Source organism: Phyllobates terribilis, unplaced genomic scaffold, assembly GCF_046119375.1.
Source record: "Phyllobates terribilis strain yellow unplaced genomic scaffold, ASM4611937v1 Scaffold_10__3_contigs__length_209671492, whole genome shotgun sequence".
NCBI classification, from domain to species: Eukaryota; Metazoa; Chordata; class Amphibia; order Anura; family Dendrobatidae; genus Phyllobates; species Phyllobates terribilis.
Genome location: NW_027362770.1, coordinates 78919204 through 78934555, shown reverse-complemented (window position 1 = coordinate 78934555; position 15352 = coordinate 78919204). Strand labels below are relative to the sequence as shown.

The following is a 15352-nucleotide window of genomic DNA, read 5'->3' as shown; positions in this document are numbered from 1 at the left end:
TGGATACAGGCGAGTATGCAGGCAGGGAGGTACTGGCCGAAAGGACGGGCTGGAGCACAGAAAGGTTAAGACCCAGTACAGACTGGGTCACAGAACCGCAGATGCGGTAGACAACCACAGCAGAGAGGGAACGCCCGAAGCGGTGGGCAAGAACAGAGCAGGACGGGGCTGCAGGAGCAGCGAGCAAGAACAGAGCAGGACGGGGCTGCAGGAGCAGCGAGCACAAGCAGGGCAGGACAGGACTGCCGGAGCAGCGGGCAGAAGCAGGGCAGGACAGGACTGCCGGAGCTGCGGGCAGAAGCAGGGCAGGACAGGACTGCCGGAGCAGCGGGCAGAAGCAGGGCAGGACAGGACTGCCGGAGCAGCGGGCAGAAGCAGGGCAGGACAGGACTGCCGGAGCAGCGGGCAGAAGCAGGGCAGGACAGGACTGCCGGAGCAGTGAGCAAAAGGGTCAGAGCGGAGCAAGGCTGCCGGAGCAGTGAGCAAAAGGGTCAGAGCGGAGCAAGGCTGCCGGAGCAGTGAGCAAGGAGTCAGAGCAGGACGGACAGGGCTCTGTTCACACGGAACAGACAGGAAGGGAAAGGCAGAGCCAGATACCCACAGGGTATTAGCAGTGAAGTAGCAAGTGGACCACAAACTCACAAACGGGAGTACAGAGACAACAAGCAGGAGTTAGGTACGAGTTCAGACTCTGCAGAAAAAAGAAAGGAACGGACATAGAGGCAAAACAGGTAAAGGATAGGAGAGAGTTCAGACTGGAACTGAGTGTACGGAAGAGACCGACACTGTAGCGGGATACAGGAGCGGGTCTGGGAATACGGCCCCCAGAGAGGCGGGACGAACAGGCAAGGAGCGTGTTCAGACAGGACAGACAAGATACAGGAACGGATCTAGGTAATCGGCCCCTAGAAGGCGGGAGGAACAGGCTAGGAGCGTGTTCAGACAGGCCTGGAAATACAGCCTCCAGGAAAGGCAGCAGGCAAGAGTACACAGACAGGACTCAGTTCAGACACGGGAACTGATACCGCAAGGCAGGAGACATAGACAGGACTCAGTTCAGACACGGGAACTGATACTGCAACCACAGGAGAAATAGACAGGACTCAGTTCAGACAGGAACAGATACCGCAAGGCAGGGACACAAACAGGACTCTGTTCAGACGGGAACAGATACCGCAAGGCAGAGACACAAACAGGACTCTGTTCAGACGGGAACAGATACCGCAAGGCACAGACAGGCAGATCTAGGAATACAGCCCCTAGAAGACGAAAGAACAGGCAAGAAGCGTGTTCACAAGAACAGACCACAGTTCAGACACAGAACTGGAAAACAGGCAGGAAAACAGGATAGGACCTGGCATGTCAAAGACAAAAAGCCGACTGACAGGACACAATGCTCAGGCGCCATCTTGAGGAAGAAGGTGGTATAAATACCCAAAGATGGACAGCAATAGGCTGAAGGTGCAACAGGGGCGTGTCCGCAGCAGGTACAAGAAACAGGAAGTTCAGCGGGCGTCGCCCTATGCAGCCAAAACAGACAAACAGACAGCAAGGAGGGAAGCCAGAGAGACATTCTGGACTGGAGATCAAGTGCGCGCTCTTGCACAGTGGGAGATGGACCACCATGCAAGGACGCCGCCAGGTATGTTACAGCTGCAGTGCTTCCAGATTCTGACTGATGTGCTGATTTCGGATATGGAGGCTGACGAGGAGGAGGAGGAGGAGGAGGAGAAAGTTCAGAAGCTGTAGAATTTGGGAGCAACCCTGATTGACCCAGGGCTCGCAATCCTTGGCTTCAGGAGGACGTGTTCCGTCACAAGGTCCGACTGGGTCCCGACATACACTATATTAACTCAGTGTACCGTCAGCGAGATGTACCGTCCCTGCCCACAAGCACTTGTTCACGTGTCGGTGCTTAGGCAGACTTTCCCATTAACTGCATTGTTGAGGGCACTGCTAATGTTGTGGGACACGTGCTCGAGTAGTGCAGGGATGGCACACAGGGAGAAATAGTAGCGGCTGGGGACCGAGTATTGAGGGATGGCTGCCGCCATCAGGTTGCGGAAAGCTTCCGTCTAAAAGGCAACATTTCGAACTCATGCATTCGCGAAATGTGTGAATTTAGTAGTGTGGCCTGTGGGGCGTTGGCTGCATATTTGCGCTTGCGTTCCAAGGACTGGGGTAGGGACAAGTGAACGCTGCGCTGGGACAAGAACATGGATGTGCTTGTTGATGGTGATAGTTTGAGAATGTGCAACGACACATGCTGGGAGGTAGGCATCTTTGCATGCGCAATGGACAGGGGATTGGCATGCATGCACAACAGCGGAAGAAGCAGTGGTGTCACCCGCAGACACTGTTTCTGGACCCTGCGGTTCGGCCCGCTTAGTCGGGTGCTTTGCTGCCATGTGCCTGATCATGCTGGTGGTGGTCAGGCTGGTAGTTTTTCTAACCCTGCTGATGCAGGCCTGGCATATGATGCAAATGGCCTTTTTGTGGGTTATCTGCAGAGTCTTTAAAAAATAACCAGACTAGGGAAGACCTAACAGTTGTACTGGCACCTTCCGTCGTGTTGGTGTTTCTGGGAACGCTTTCCCGCTTTGTGTCTGCGGCCACCACCACACTGCTTCTTCCTGCCTGTTGTGGTGATACGCCTCCATCCCCCTGTGTGCTGCTGTCCTTCCTCTGTATGTCCCCCTGCCAGGTTGGTTTAGTTACTATATCATCCACGACCTCGTCTTCCACTTCCGCACCCTGGTCCTCCTGACTATCTGGCAATTGTGTCTCATCATCTTCATCATCCTCCTCTTGCGACAGTAATTGCACATTCCCATCGTTGCCTTCGTTTGACCATGGCGGCTGAAATATTTTGACATCGCTACATGCGTTTTCCTCTTAACTTGCTTGAAGCTGACAAGGCGAGAGACCCGAATCTACAAATGGAAAAGTGAACAGCTCTTCAGAGTGTCCAAGTATGGGATCAGTTGTTTCCGGGCACTCGGAATGGTGGTAGGAAGGAGGATCAGGGTGAGGAATATGCGGTCCAGATTCACGGCTACTGAGACTTTACCGTGTGGAAGACAGGGTGGTGATGGTGGCAAAGTGACTAGAAGCATTATCTGCTATCCAACCAACAACCTTTTGACACTGCTCTGTGTTCAATAGTGGTATTCTGCGGTCCCCTAGTAATTGGGACAGGAAGGTCGAATGACAAGATATGGGTGTTTGTTGTGGCATAATTTCAGCTTGCCTACGGCCACGGCCTCTGCATGCAACATCACGTCCACTTCCCCGTCCCTTGCCACACACCTTGCCCATTTTCAGTGGAGGACAATATTTTCCACACTCACTCGAAATGGCTGATTTTGGAACGCAGTTACTGTATATGTGATATGACTGACAGAGAACCATGGTTTTAAATAGCAGGTCTGTAGTTTACTAATACTATTCTTCACAGAAACCTCATGTGAATAGCTTGACCGACACACTGTAACAAAATGGAAATGGAAGCCAGAAATGGCTGATTTTCGAATGCAGTTATATGTGATACGTCTGATGGAGAACCACAGTTTTAAATAGCAGGCCTTTAGTTTACTAATACTATTCTTCACAACGACGTCGTGTGAATAGATTGACCGACACACTGCAACAAAATGGAAATGGAGGCCATTATTTTCCATATTCAGTTCAAATTTCTGGATTTTTATTGCTGTAATATGGAAAAGATCTGAATGTATTCTGCAGTGCTAACAAGCAAATGGAGCACTAAAATGGTGTACTCTGTACTGCTTTTTAACAAATAATCAGGATTAAGATAAAAAAATTAGCCCTGGCCCCTGATATCTGGGGCTATGTCTACAAATATCTGTCACAGCAGGATCAGTCAGAAGTTGAATGTGCAATGGACCCTCTTGTGCTGTATCATGCAGTGCAGTCTGTAACATACTCTGCCTGCCTGCCTAACTCCTGCTATCACCTTCACCACTGAAAATATGCAGCTGGATTAGTCCTAAGAAGGACTGTTAGTTCAGATATATATACAGTACAGACCAAAAGTTTGGATACACCTTCTCATTTAAAGATATTTCTGTATTTTCATGACTTTGAAAATTGTACATTCACACTGAAGTCATCAAAACTAAGAATTAACACATCTGGAATTATATACTTAACAAAAAAGTGTGAAACAACTGAAAATATGTCTTTATATACTAGGTTCTTCAAAGTAGCCACCTTTTGCTTTGATGACTGCTTTGCACACTCTTGACATTCTCTTGATGAGCTTCAAGAGGTAGTCACCGGAAATGGTCTTCCAACAATCTTGGTGACTGTGGAGGCCAGGTCATCTGGCGTAGCACCCCATCACTCTCCTTCTTGGTCAAATAGCCCTTACACAGCCTGGAGGTGTGTTTGGGGTCATTGTCCTGTTGAAAAATAAATGATGGTCCAACTAAATGCAAACCGGATGGAATAGCATGCCGCTGCAAGATGCTGTGGTAGCCATGCTGGTTCAGTATGCCTTCAGTTTTGAATAAATCCCCAACGGTGTCACCAGCAAAGCACCCCCACACCATCACACCTCCTCCTCCATGCTTCACGGTGGGAACCAGGCATGTAGAGTCCATCCATTCACCTTTTCTGCGTCGCACCAAGACACGGTGGTTGGAACCAAAGATCTCAAATTTGGACTCATCAGACCAAAGCACAGATTTCCACTGGTCTAATGTCCATTCCTTGTGTTCTTTAGCTCAAAAAAGTCTCTTCTGATTGTTGCCTGTCCTTAGCAGTGGTTTTCTAGCAGCTATTTTACCCTGAAGGCCTGCTGCACAAAGTCTCCTCTTAACAGTTGTTGAAGAGATGTGTCTGCTGCTAGAACTCTGTGTGGCATTGACCTGGTCTTTAATCTGAGCTGCTGTTAACCTGTGATTTCTGAGGCTGGTGACTCAGATAAACTTATCCTCAGAAGCAGAGGTGACTCTTGGCCTTCCTTTCCTGGGGCGGTCCTCATGTGAGCCAGTTTCTTTGTAGCGCTTGATGGTTTTTGCAACTGCACTTGGGGATACTTTCAAAGTTTTCCCAATTTTTCGCACTGACTGACCTTCATTTCTTAAAGTAATGATGGTCACTCGTTTTTCTTTACTTAGCTGCTTTTTTCTTGCCATAATACAAATTCTAACAGTCTATTCAGTAGGACTATCAGCTGTGTATCCACCAGACTTCTGTACAACACAACTGAGGGCCCCAACCACATTTATAAGGCAAGAAATCCCACTTATTAAACCTGACAGGGCACACCTGTGAAGTGAAAAGCGTTTCCGGTGACTACCTCTTGAAGCTCATCAAGAGAATGCCAAGACTGTGCAAAGCAGTCATCAAAGCAAAAGGTGGCTACTTTGAAGAACCTATGTGTTAATTCAGAGTTTTGATGCCTTCAGTGTGAATGTACAATTTTTATAGTTATGAAAATACAGAAAAATTTATAAATGAGAAGGTGTGTCCTAACTTTTGGTCTGTACTGTATTGTAACATTTAAAATGTGAAATTTGAAAAACTCGTCATTAAGGCCAAAATTGGCTCAAAAAGGGGTTAATAATGTCTCTACTATGATGCTCAGTACCCCCAAAACTACAGTAAAAATGTATTGCTGTAAATTACATGCATTATCGTACTACTACCAAAGACAGCACCATACAGTAATTAGTACCATGTCTATTGTGTATGGACATGTAGGCATACCTCCCAACTTTTGAAGAACAGAAAGAGAGAAAAATTTTGGCCACGCCCCTGGCCACACCTCAACCCACTCCTATTTAGCATTTTTTCTACCCTGGCAGAAGAAGATGTCAGATGGGCGGTGGCAGTAAGGGACATTCAGCAGATGCCTAAGACTGCAGGGTATAGACCCAAATCTGGGACTCTCCCTCTGTATCCAGGACGTTTGGGACTAGAGATGAGTGCATCGGTTCACGGGACTCCAGTCCAGCGTGCAATTCAATGGAACTGCTGTCATAATGCTATAGATATTTATTTGTTTCAAGTGAGCAATGAATTCCCCATGAATTCTCCAATTGGCCCTTGCTGCAGACAAGAGGGGGAAGAAGAAAAATTAAAAAAAAAAACAAAACTGTGGTTTTTAGGGGCACGGGCCCTTTAAAAGTGCAGGCAGAATATTTTCGGGGCAACCGTGCACACAGTATACATCACCTGAACCGCCGCGTCGCATGTTCTGATGGACCTGAGGATTATGTGTTTGACATCACTGGAGTATGACATCATTTTCATGATGCCCATTTTAAGACGAGCCCGCTGGATCTAAACAGAGGAGGACACCGCACGGCTGCGGGACTGCAGGAAGGTAAGAGGAATCTTTTTTTAGATATGGATATATGGGGGGGCAGGCTGAATATATGGGGGGCAGGCTGGATATATGGGGGGCAGGCTGGACACAAGGGGGCCAGTATGGATAAATGGGGGGGCAGGCTGGACACATGGGGAGGCCAGGATGGATACATGTGAGGGCCGGCTTGACATATGGGGGACAGTATGGATATATTCGAGGCAGGATGGATATATATACGGGGCAGGTTGGACACATGGGGCCAGGATGGATATATGGGGGGCAGGCTGGACACATGGGGTCCTGGATGGATATATGGGGGGCAGGCAGGACACATGGGGGCCAAGATGGATATATGGGGGGGAGGCTGGACACATGGGGCCAGGATGGATATATTTGGGGGGTGGGCAGGCTGGACACATGTGGCCCAGGACTAGGGATATATGAGAGCCAGGATGGATATATGGGGGTCAGGCCAAAGGATATATGGAACCATGAGGGATATATGGGGGCCAGGAGGGATATATGGGAAAGTCAGGATGAATATATGGGGGTGGGCAGGCTGGACACATGGGAGCCAGGCTGGACAAAGGACATGGGGGGCCAGGCTGGGCAAGGGTCAAGGGTGGCCATGCTGGAGGACTTAATTACTGTTTGGGGGCCAGATTGAGGAACATACATTATTCATTTTTGGTGGTCAGTGGGGAACATAATTACGTTAGGGTCCAGTTAGGAACAATATTACTTCTGTAATATAATTTACTTTTTAGTAAACAGTTTTCCATGGGGGGGACAAAATGGGGGTCCTGTTACTGTGCAGAGATGCTATGTCACTTTTTTTCTTCATCTGGAGTAATGTAGAAGTCGGGGAAAAACTGGGGAATGTGATCTAGAAGAGATCAGTTATACATAACTGTGTGTTATTTTCTGTAGAGATAAGTCCTGGCTGGAAGAAGTGATGGCGTTCTGCACTGGATGAAGAAGAAAAGCGAAGACGAAAGACTTCAACTCAGACGTCAATAGTGAGTCAGTGTATTATATGTACACTTACAATAGGCACTATATAGCATATACAGAGCTCCTGTGTATGTCACTGGTGACCACTGTATTACCTGTACTTTATATACAGAGTTCCTGTGTATAATGTCACTGGTGATCACTCTATTACCTGTATGCTGACACTATATACAGAGTTCCTGTGTATAATTTCACTGGTGATCACTGTATTACCTGTACACTTACACTATACATTTTATTCAGAGCTCTTATGTATAATGTCACTGGTGGTAATAACAGTGTTAGTATTGTGGTTGGAATTCATGATCAGTATTGTAGTATTTGGTCACTATGTGGTGGTAATATGTAATCTGATCATGGTGTGGCAATATTTGTTTCTTGTATGTGATATTATACGGTCACTATGTGGTGGTAATATGTGGTCTGGCCACTGTGTGGCAGTATTTGTCCTTGTATGTGGTATTATTGGTGTTGGTATAGTGGATTGTTTTGTGTATGGTGGTTATTTGTTCTCACTGATATTAATTAGGAGAAGATTCTTTATTTCCATTAGAGATTAAATACTTGGAACACAGTGGCAGAGGTGCACTTACAGGGGTTTTACGGTGAAAAAAAGTAATAAACTCTTCACAGGATAAGTTATTGATTGGAGGGGGTCTGACTGCTGGGACCCAATCATCAGAATGTGGAGCTTTTATCCCCATTAGACTGGAACAGCATGTGTGACTCAATCACTGATCCATTCATTCCCTCAGTGGCTGTGAGTGCTGTTCTTGCTTTTTTTCTGGAAGCCCCCAAGATAATGAGTGAGGCTGCTGTCAGACGTCCCATCTGCAGCTGTATTTTAAAATGGGGATAAGTGTCTTGTCAGGGATAAAACTTCCCCATTCTTCCGAATGGTGCAGATTCCTAAATGATCAATAAGTTATCACCTATTCTGTGTAGCCCATGGATCAGTGATGACTTGTTTTAACCAAAGAAGCCCTTTAATGGAAACTACCTTAATTGTACATCTCAGTCATAGTGGCGCACAGTAGATGTGCAGGAGCTACCTGTGTTTTACAGTTGATGTTCCACTATAACGGGGATAACAACAAACAAATATTTGCATATAGCTGTAGGGTGGGCCCCTAAAGTCAATTTCCTCTGTGGGTCCAGACACCCCAGTCCGACCCTAGATGTATTGTCCACTCATCACAGAACTCTGTAGCTGCTTGCACTTTGACTGACATTTGTGCCCTCAAAAGGCAGATTGGAGGTCTGTTAATAAAGATTTAATGACTGTCCTTGTGAACTCCACTTTTGTTATGCATGATTTGCTGGCTACTCATTCCCATTGGTCACCAGCATAAAAACACATAGGAACAACATTCTAGAGCGAGCTAGGGCAAACCATGATGTTCCTCCAGAATCAAGAGCAGCCCTGAATAAGTGCTTAAGTTAGCCTTAAAGGAAATCTGTCACCAGGTTTTTGTTACCTCATCTAAGAGCAGCATAATGTAGGAAAAGAGACTCTGATTCCAGCAATGTATTGGATGCAGTGGCTGTGATACAATTACAGTTTGAACATGTAGCATGCAGCAGAGCTCTGAAAGCTAACCCCGTCCACACCCCTGATTAGCAGCTTTTTGTGTACACTGTATATTGACAGTAAGCTGCTAATCAGTGGTGTGGGTGGAGTCAGGACAGTATACACAGGAGCTATAGCCTGGAAGTGTTAATCTCCTGCTGATAAAACATTCATTGTATTGAAACCGCACACAACCTAACATGTGACACATTACTGAAATCAGTGGCTCAGCCCATACCTCATGTCTCCCAACCTTTAGATTAATAGCAAAAATCTGCTGACAGATTCACATTAATATCAAAGCTGCAGGAATTTGAAAAATTACATAGATATATATTGTATTTTTCTAATATAAGAAGCACTTTTCCCCCCAAATTTGGGAGGAAAAAGGGTGTGTGTCTTATAACCTGAACGTAGCTTACGGGCTGCAGTGTAGCAGAGTCCCAGGGTCACTGCTGCAGGAAACTGGCGGCAGCAGGAGTGAGGCGATGCTGCAGATCCCAAGCTGGTAGGAGGGGGTGTTTGATTGCATGGGGGCTCCACTGACATTTTGTGAAAGCCAGGAGCCCCCGCATTTACCATGGTTTTCAATGCGGTGGACTTTGCGAAAATGGCCACCAGAGGTGGCGCATGCCCCGGTTGGGATCTCCGGAGCCGAGATCTATTGAGACGCGCACCCTTTCCTACCAGCTTGTGAGCCGCAACATCGCCCCACTCATGATGCCACCAGCTTCCTGCAGCTGCGACCCTGCCTCCTGGGACCCTGCTCCACCACAGACGCCACCTCGGTATGCTACTGTAAAAGCGAATTATAAGACGCACCACCATTTTATTAAAAAAACTTTTTTTCCTATTTCCCTCCCCAAAATTGGGGTGCGTTTTATAATCCGGTGTATCTTATAATCCGCAAAATATGGTAGATTGAAAAAAGACAGGTCCAACCTTTCAACCTTCAAAGATTTAATCTTTCAACCTTTTTCTACCAGTTACACATTCTCTATTGTTAGAGTATTTATAATCCACAATGCCATTTGTTGTGATAAAAGCAACCAGCCCCTTTATAAAGGGCATCTGCAGGTTTTTACTATGTAATCTGAGAGCCACCATGATGCAAGGGCAGATACCGTTATTTCAGCGATGTGACCCTTACTGAGCTGTGCTTTGCTGCTTTAATACAATAAGCACTTTATCAGCAGGAGATTATCACTACAGGACAAGTTGTTTCATGCCTCTTGTACCAAGCATGCCACCAGCACCGAATAGCTGCCTTCTGTCACTATACAATGTACACAGAAAGCTGTGGGGTTACACAAAGCTCAACATCTGAGCTCTGCTAGATCTGCATCATAGAAAACTGTGATTCTATCACAACTGCTGCACCAGTAAAATAAGTGATACATCACTGGAATCAGGGTCTCTGTCCCTGTATCATTCTGTTAACAGATTCCTTTTAAATGCTATTATAGTATCTGCCGTTACAACGGCTTGATTTCCAGTTTATCAAGCTGACAATAGAAATTTATTAAGTAAATTCATTACCAGGAATCTGCATAAAGTTGTAGTGCTTTAAAACAAATGCACCAGTCACAGCAAACTTCCCTAAATATCAGACAGAAGCTCCTGCGAACTGCTGCTCCACAAGTCATCAGTGCTCACCAGAGGAGACAGGAAAGGTGTCTGGGGTATTACTTACACTAGCAATCATTTATTCATATGGCTTGTCATCTGTACTCTATTCATGTGTAAATCTATAAAAAAAAATTCTATACTTACGGTACACGTGTTTTGGGGAATTTCTGAATGTCATTTTCAGACATTTCCTGCAAAAAAAAAAACAAACAAACAAAAAACTAAGTATACATTTCAATGAAATGATATTAAATTGCAAATACTTTACTACTTACTGATACTATAGTTTCATTCATGTCAGGTTACACCCAGCTGAAAAGCCATTGAAGAAGTTACAGTGGCATGTAAAAGTTTAGTCACCCCTGGCCAAAATTACTAATAGAGTGAACAGTTAAAGGGAACCTGTCAGCAGGATTGTGCTCAGTAAACTACATACACTGTCAGGTTGGCGACATTACACTGATTAAAATGATGCCTAGGATGATAAAATCCGCCCTGTGGTTGTTGTTTAATCTTTATTTGCAGTTTGGAGATAATTAGATCCTCATGCTTCAGGACAAGTCTGTGGACAGGGCTTTCTTGGTGCTCTGGCATTATCTTCATCCCTGTGGCTTAAATGACAAGACACTGATCCTTCAGTGACCTTCCTCCTATTTTAAATGCTGCGCTTCCACAGTTCATATTGTGTTCCTTTAAAAAAAAAATTAACCCCAGCAAAATTGCGCTGGTGCCAACGCATGCGCAGTAGCATCTATTGCTTGCTGATAGATGCTACTGTGCAAGCGCCGCGGCCATTTTACTCCAACAAAAATTTTTTTTTGCTCCAACAAAATTGTGCCAGCGCATGCACAGGAGCATCTATCTGCAAAACATGCTTTTATTCTGCTCAAGCCCCTGCCCATTGGTGAGCAGAGCATGCGCAGTAGCATCTATCGCTTGCCCATAGATGCTATTGCACATGCACAGGCGCCATTTTGTTGGAGCAAAACAAAAATTTGGCTCCAGCAAAATGGCCGCAGCGCGTGCACAGTAGCATCTATCAGCAAGCGACAGATGTTACTGTGCATGTGCGGGCACCATTTTTTGGAGCAAAAATATTTTAGCTCCAGCAAAATGACCACAGCACATGCACAGTAGCATCTATCGTGAAGCGATGGATGTTACTGCACATGTTTTTAAAAGACCACAATATGAACTGCACAAACACTGTATTTAAAATAGTGGGGTAAGGTCACTAAAGGTTCAGTGACCTGTCATTTAAGCCCATAAGGATGAATATGAGAATAGAGCACCAAGAAAAGACCCATTCACAGACCGCCCCAGAGTACGAGCATATCATTGTCGCCAAACTACAATCAAAGATTAAACAACAACCACAAGATGGATTTCATCAACCAAGGTATCATTTTAATCAGTGTAATGGCGTCAACCTGACAGTGTATGTAGTTTACTGGGCACAATCCTGCTGACAGGTGCGCTTTAAGCAAGTTGAAGATGAAATGATCTCTAAAAGGGCTAAAGTTAAAGATGACACATTTCCTATTTTAGGCAAAAAAATATATATTGTCATTTTTATATTTTAAAAATTACAAAAAGGAAAATGGGACTATGCACCCTGCATGCTTAGTACTTAATAATATCTACTCCATCCAATGTAGCAAATTATATACAGTACTACAGGATAACAGAGACTCAAGCTTATTAAAAAGTTATTTTTATTTACATATACTTCATTAAAAAACAAACTAACAACAATACAAAGGAACAGGAAACTTCCAAATGCAGAGAGATCCATAATAAATCTGGGTTGTATCACAAAATATGAATTAATTGCAAACAAACCCGGCCCGGGCCCGTTTGGCTGAGCACAGTGCCACAGTGCTCTATTACGCAGGCGCCGGGGTTTGTTTGCAATTAATTAAAGGGAATTTGTCACCACTTTGTAGTTATCAGACCTCTACTATGGACATACAGGGTATAGAAAAGTAAATATATGCATAGCTTGAGGTTTTGCTCAAGAATATCCCTGTACTTTGCACCATCCATCTTCCCCTCGACTCTGACCATTTTGCCTGTCCCTGCTGCCACCACCATATTTCACTGTGGGAATAGTTTTCTTAGGGTGATGAGCTGTGTTGGTTTGACGCCAGATATAGCGTTTACCTTGGTGGTCAAAAAGTTCAATTCTGGTCTCATCTGACCACAGCACCCTCCTCCATACATGTGGGAGATCTCCCATATGTTTTTTGGCAAACTCAAAATGATCCTTATAATTTTCGTGTGTAAGTAAAGGCTTTTTTCTGCCCATTCTAAAGGCCACTTCTATTGAGTGTATGGCTTATTGTGGTCATATTGACAGATACTTCAGTCTCTGCTTGGGAACTCTGCAGATCCTTCAAGGTAACCTTTGGTCTATGTGCTGTCTCTCTGATTAATTTCGTCCTTGTCCAGGCTGAGAGTTTTGGTGGTTGCCCTCTCTTGGCAGGTTTGTTGTGGTACCAATGTTCTTTCTATTTGATGATAATGGATTTGATGGTGCTCCGGGGGATCATCAGAGGTTAGGATATTTTTTCATAACCCAACCCTGACTTGTACTTCTCAACAACTTTCTCCCTGACTGGTTTAGAGATCTCATTGGACTTCATGGTGTTGTTTGATTAGTGGTGCCTCTTGATTAATGGTGTTGCAGCCTCTGTGGCCTTCCAGAAAAGGTGTGTATATACTGTAAGACCATGTAACACTTAAATTGCAGAAAGGTGGACTTCCTATCACTAAGCTTGTGACTTATGAAGGTAATTGTATGCACCAGAAATTTTTAGGGGCTTCACAGCAAAAGGGGTGAATACATATGCACATGCCAATTAGTTATTTGATTCCATAAATTTAATTTATGCCTATATTTTTCTCAGTTCACTTCACCAACTTGGACTATTTAGTGCTGCTGCACAACACACAAATGAAATTACAAAAATATTTAAACACAGGAGGTAATGTAACAAAATAGGTAAAAAGCCAAGGGGGACGGGATACTTTTGCAAGCCACTGTGGGTGCTCATAGCTTCTTTCCTAGGTGAATTCTGCCTGAAAATCGCCTGAAAGTGTCACAGAAGTACCCCATACTAGGAACATAGTACACCGCATTGTCAAAATGATATTGCTGTGGACACGTTTTGTCTTGTGTAATTTATTTTACCCACTTCTGGTTTTGTAAACCCTGAAGCAGTTAAGATAAGGGACATGCTCATTCTTCGGGCATCTGTAATAGTGGGGAAGGGCGTAGCCTTCCCTTGGTATTGAGATAGTTAAAGGAAGTGTTCCTGAAGTCAGACCTCTCTAACTGTAGTAGACCAAGTTAAGGGAGTTAGCTTTAGTGGTCCAGTTAGTAGAGTAGAGGGGGAACATAGTGCCTGATCAAGCCTTGAGTAACATAGAGCTTGTTCCTGGCATAATTCCTTGTGGGCTGCAGTACCTATAAACAGCCACAAGATGCCACTGTTCTGGGTGCAGATATCAGGTTGAGTCTGCTAGCAGGGTTACAGACAGTGAGGAGTTAATGCTGTGTGATGACAGCTCACCGACGGAAAATTTAGGAAAATTCACTTTAGTAAAATTCCTGCTTAAGTTTCCAGAAAGAAGGAGGAGTCACTCAGTAAGAGATTGGACAGTAAATCGTTCAGGCAGCCTGACTATAGTGGCTGCTAGGGTAGACGGGAGCTCCATACCCTCAGACAGTGGGATCACTAGTGTTACAGTCTCCTTACGCAAGAGCAAGAGTCCTGTTAGCCGGCCGGAGAAGCTCATCAGAGGTAGTGAGAACCCGGGGCGCTTTTAGTCAGCAGGAAGCAGAGGAAGACAAATAGGACTCCAGGCTAAGACGTGGGGGAGAGATCGGATCAAGGTCACTGTCAGTGTTACAGAAGAGTCTCTTTGGCCAGAGATTAGAGTCACAGAGATGCTTCACTTAAAGAGGGAACCAGGGCTGAAGGAGTTACCAGCGCCTGTGAAAGAGATGATAACCTGTCGGGCCTTATCCATTATATCTGCCTGTAAATATTGCACATATTCCTATTCCCCAAGTAAAGTCCAAGTTCTGGTTAAGAACCTCGTGTCCTCTGAATTTATTGCTGCCCTGGTCCCAGAAGAGAAATGCCTGGAGACAGCCACGATCGGATGGCTTGAAGTAAGTGAAGAGCACGACATACACAGCCACACACCAGAGGGAGGACACATATTGTCTGTAGGGTGCCAGAGCGAGAGGGGGCTACAGCACGCCCACGACTACCTCGCTGGGGCACCTTACATTTGGCGTAGTCGGCATGATGCGAGCTCCTCGCATGAAGGACGCGGGGAATGCCCGATGCAGAACACTGAGGATATAGTGTTGGAAAGCATGCGGCCCAAGATGGCGACCCGAGGCATGGATTCCAAGATGGTGACAATGGCGGTGAAGTCTGGGAGAAGAACCGCCTATTGTGGGAGGGGACGGCGCCGGAGAGCTCGAAAAGATGTCCAGCCCCTACGAGTTCCGGCCCGAAGAAGAATGGGCCCAGCAGTGAAGATGCGTCCCAGGATGGGACGTCCAGTGAGGAAGAGGGCGCGGCGTAAAGTGAAGTCCGGCAACGTGAGTATCAGCGCACACAGAAAAGGGGCACGGCCGAAGGCGGAGCGGCCGAGAGTGACGAGTGACGTGGCGGTCGCGTCAGAAGGCCGGCCCAGGAAGAGGAGGAGCTGGACGGGCAGGACGCGCGTCACCGGTAAGCGACCGGCGCCATTTTCTGTCCGGCACGCAAGGGGAAGGA

At 45.8% G+C, this 15352-nt stretch overlaps 1 protein-coding gene across 1 annotated transcript in view; it reads right to left on the bottom strand.

Annotated features, from left to right (window-relative positions):
• LCP2 (lymphocyte cytosolic protein 2) overlaps positions 1 to 15352 on the bottom strand; it is a 757892-nt gene that overhangs the window by 623994 nt on the left and 118546 nt on the right. The window contains exon 3 of the mRNA XM_073649612.1: positions 10698 to 10744. Within this exon, the coding sequence (XP_073505713.1) occupies positions 10698 to 10744 (47 nt within the window). The remainder of the gene's footprint in view (positions 1 to 10697; positions 10745 to 15352) is intronic.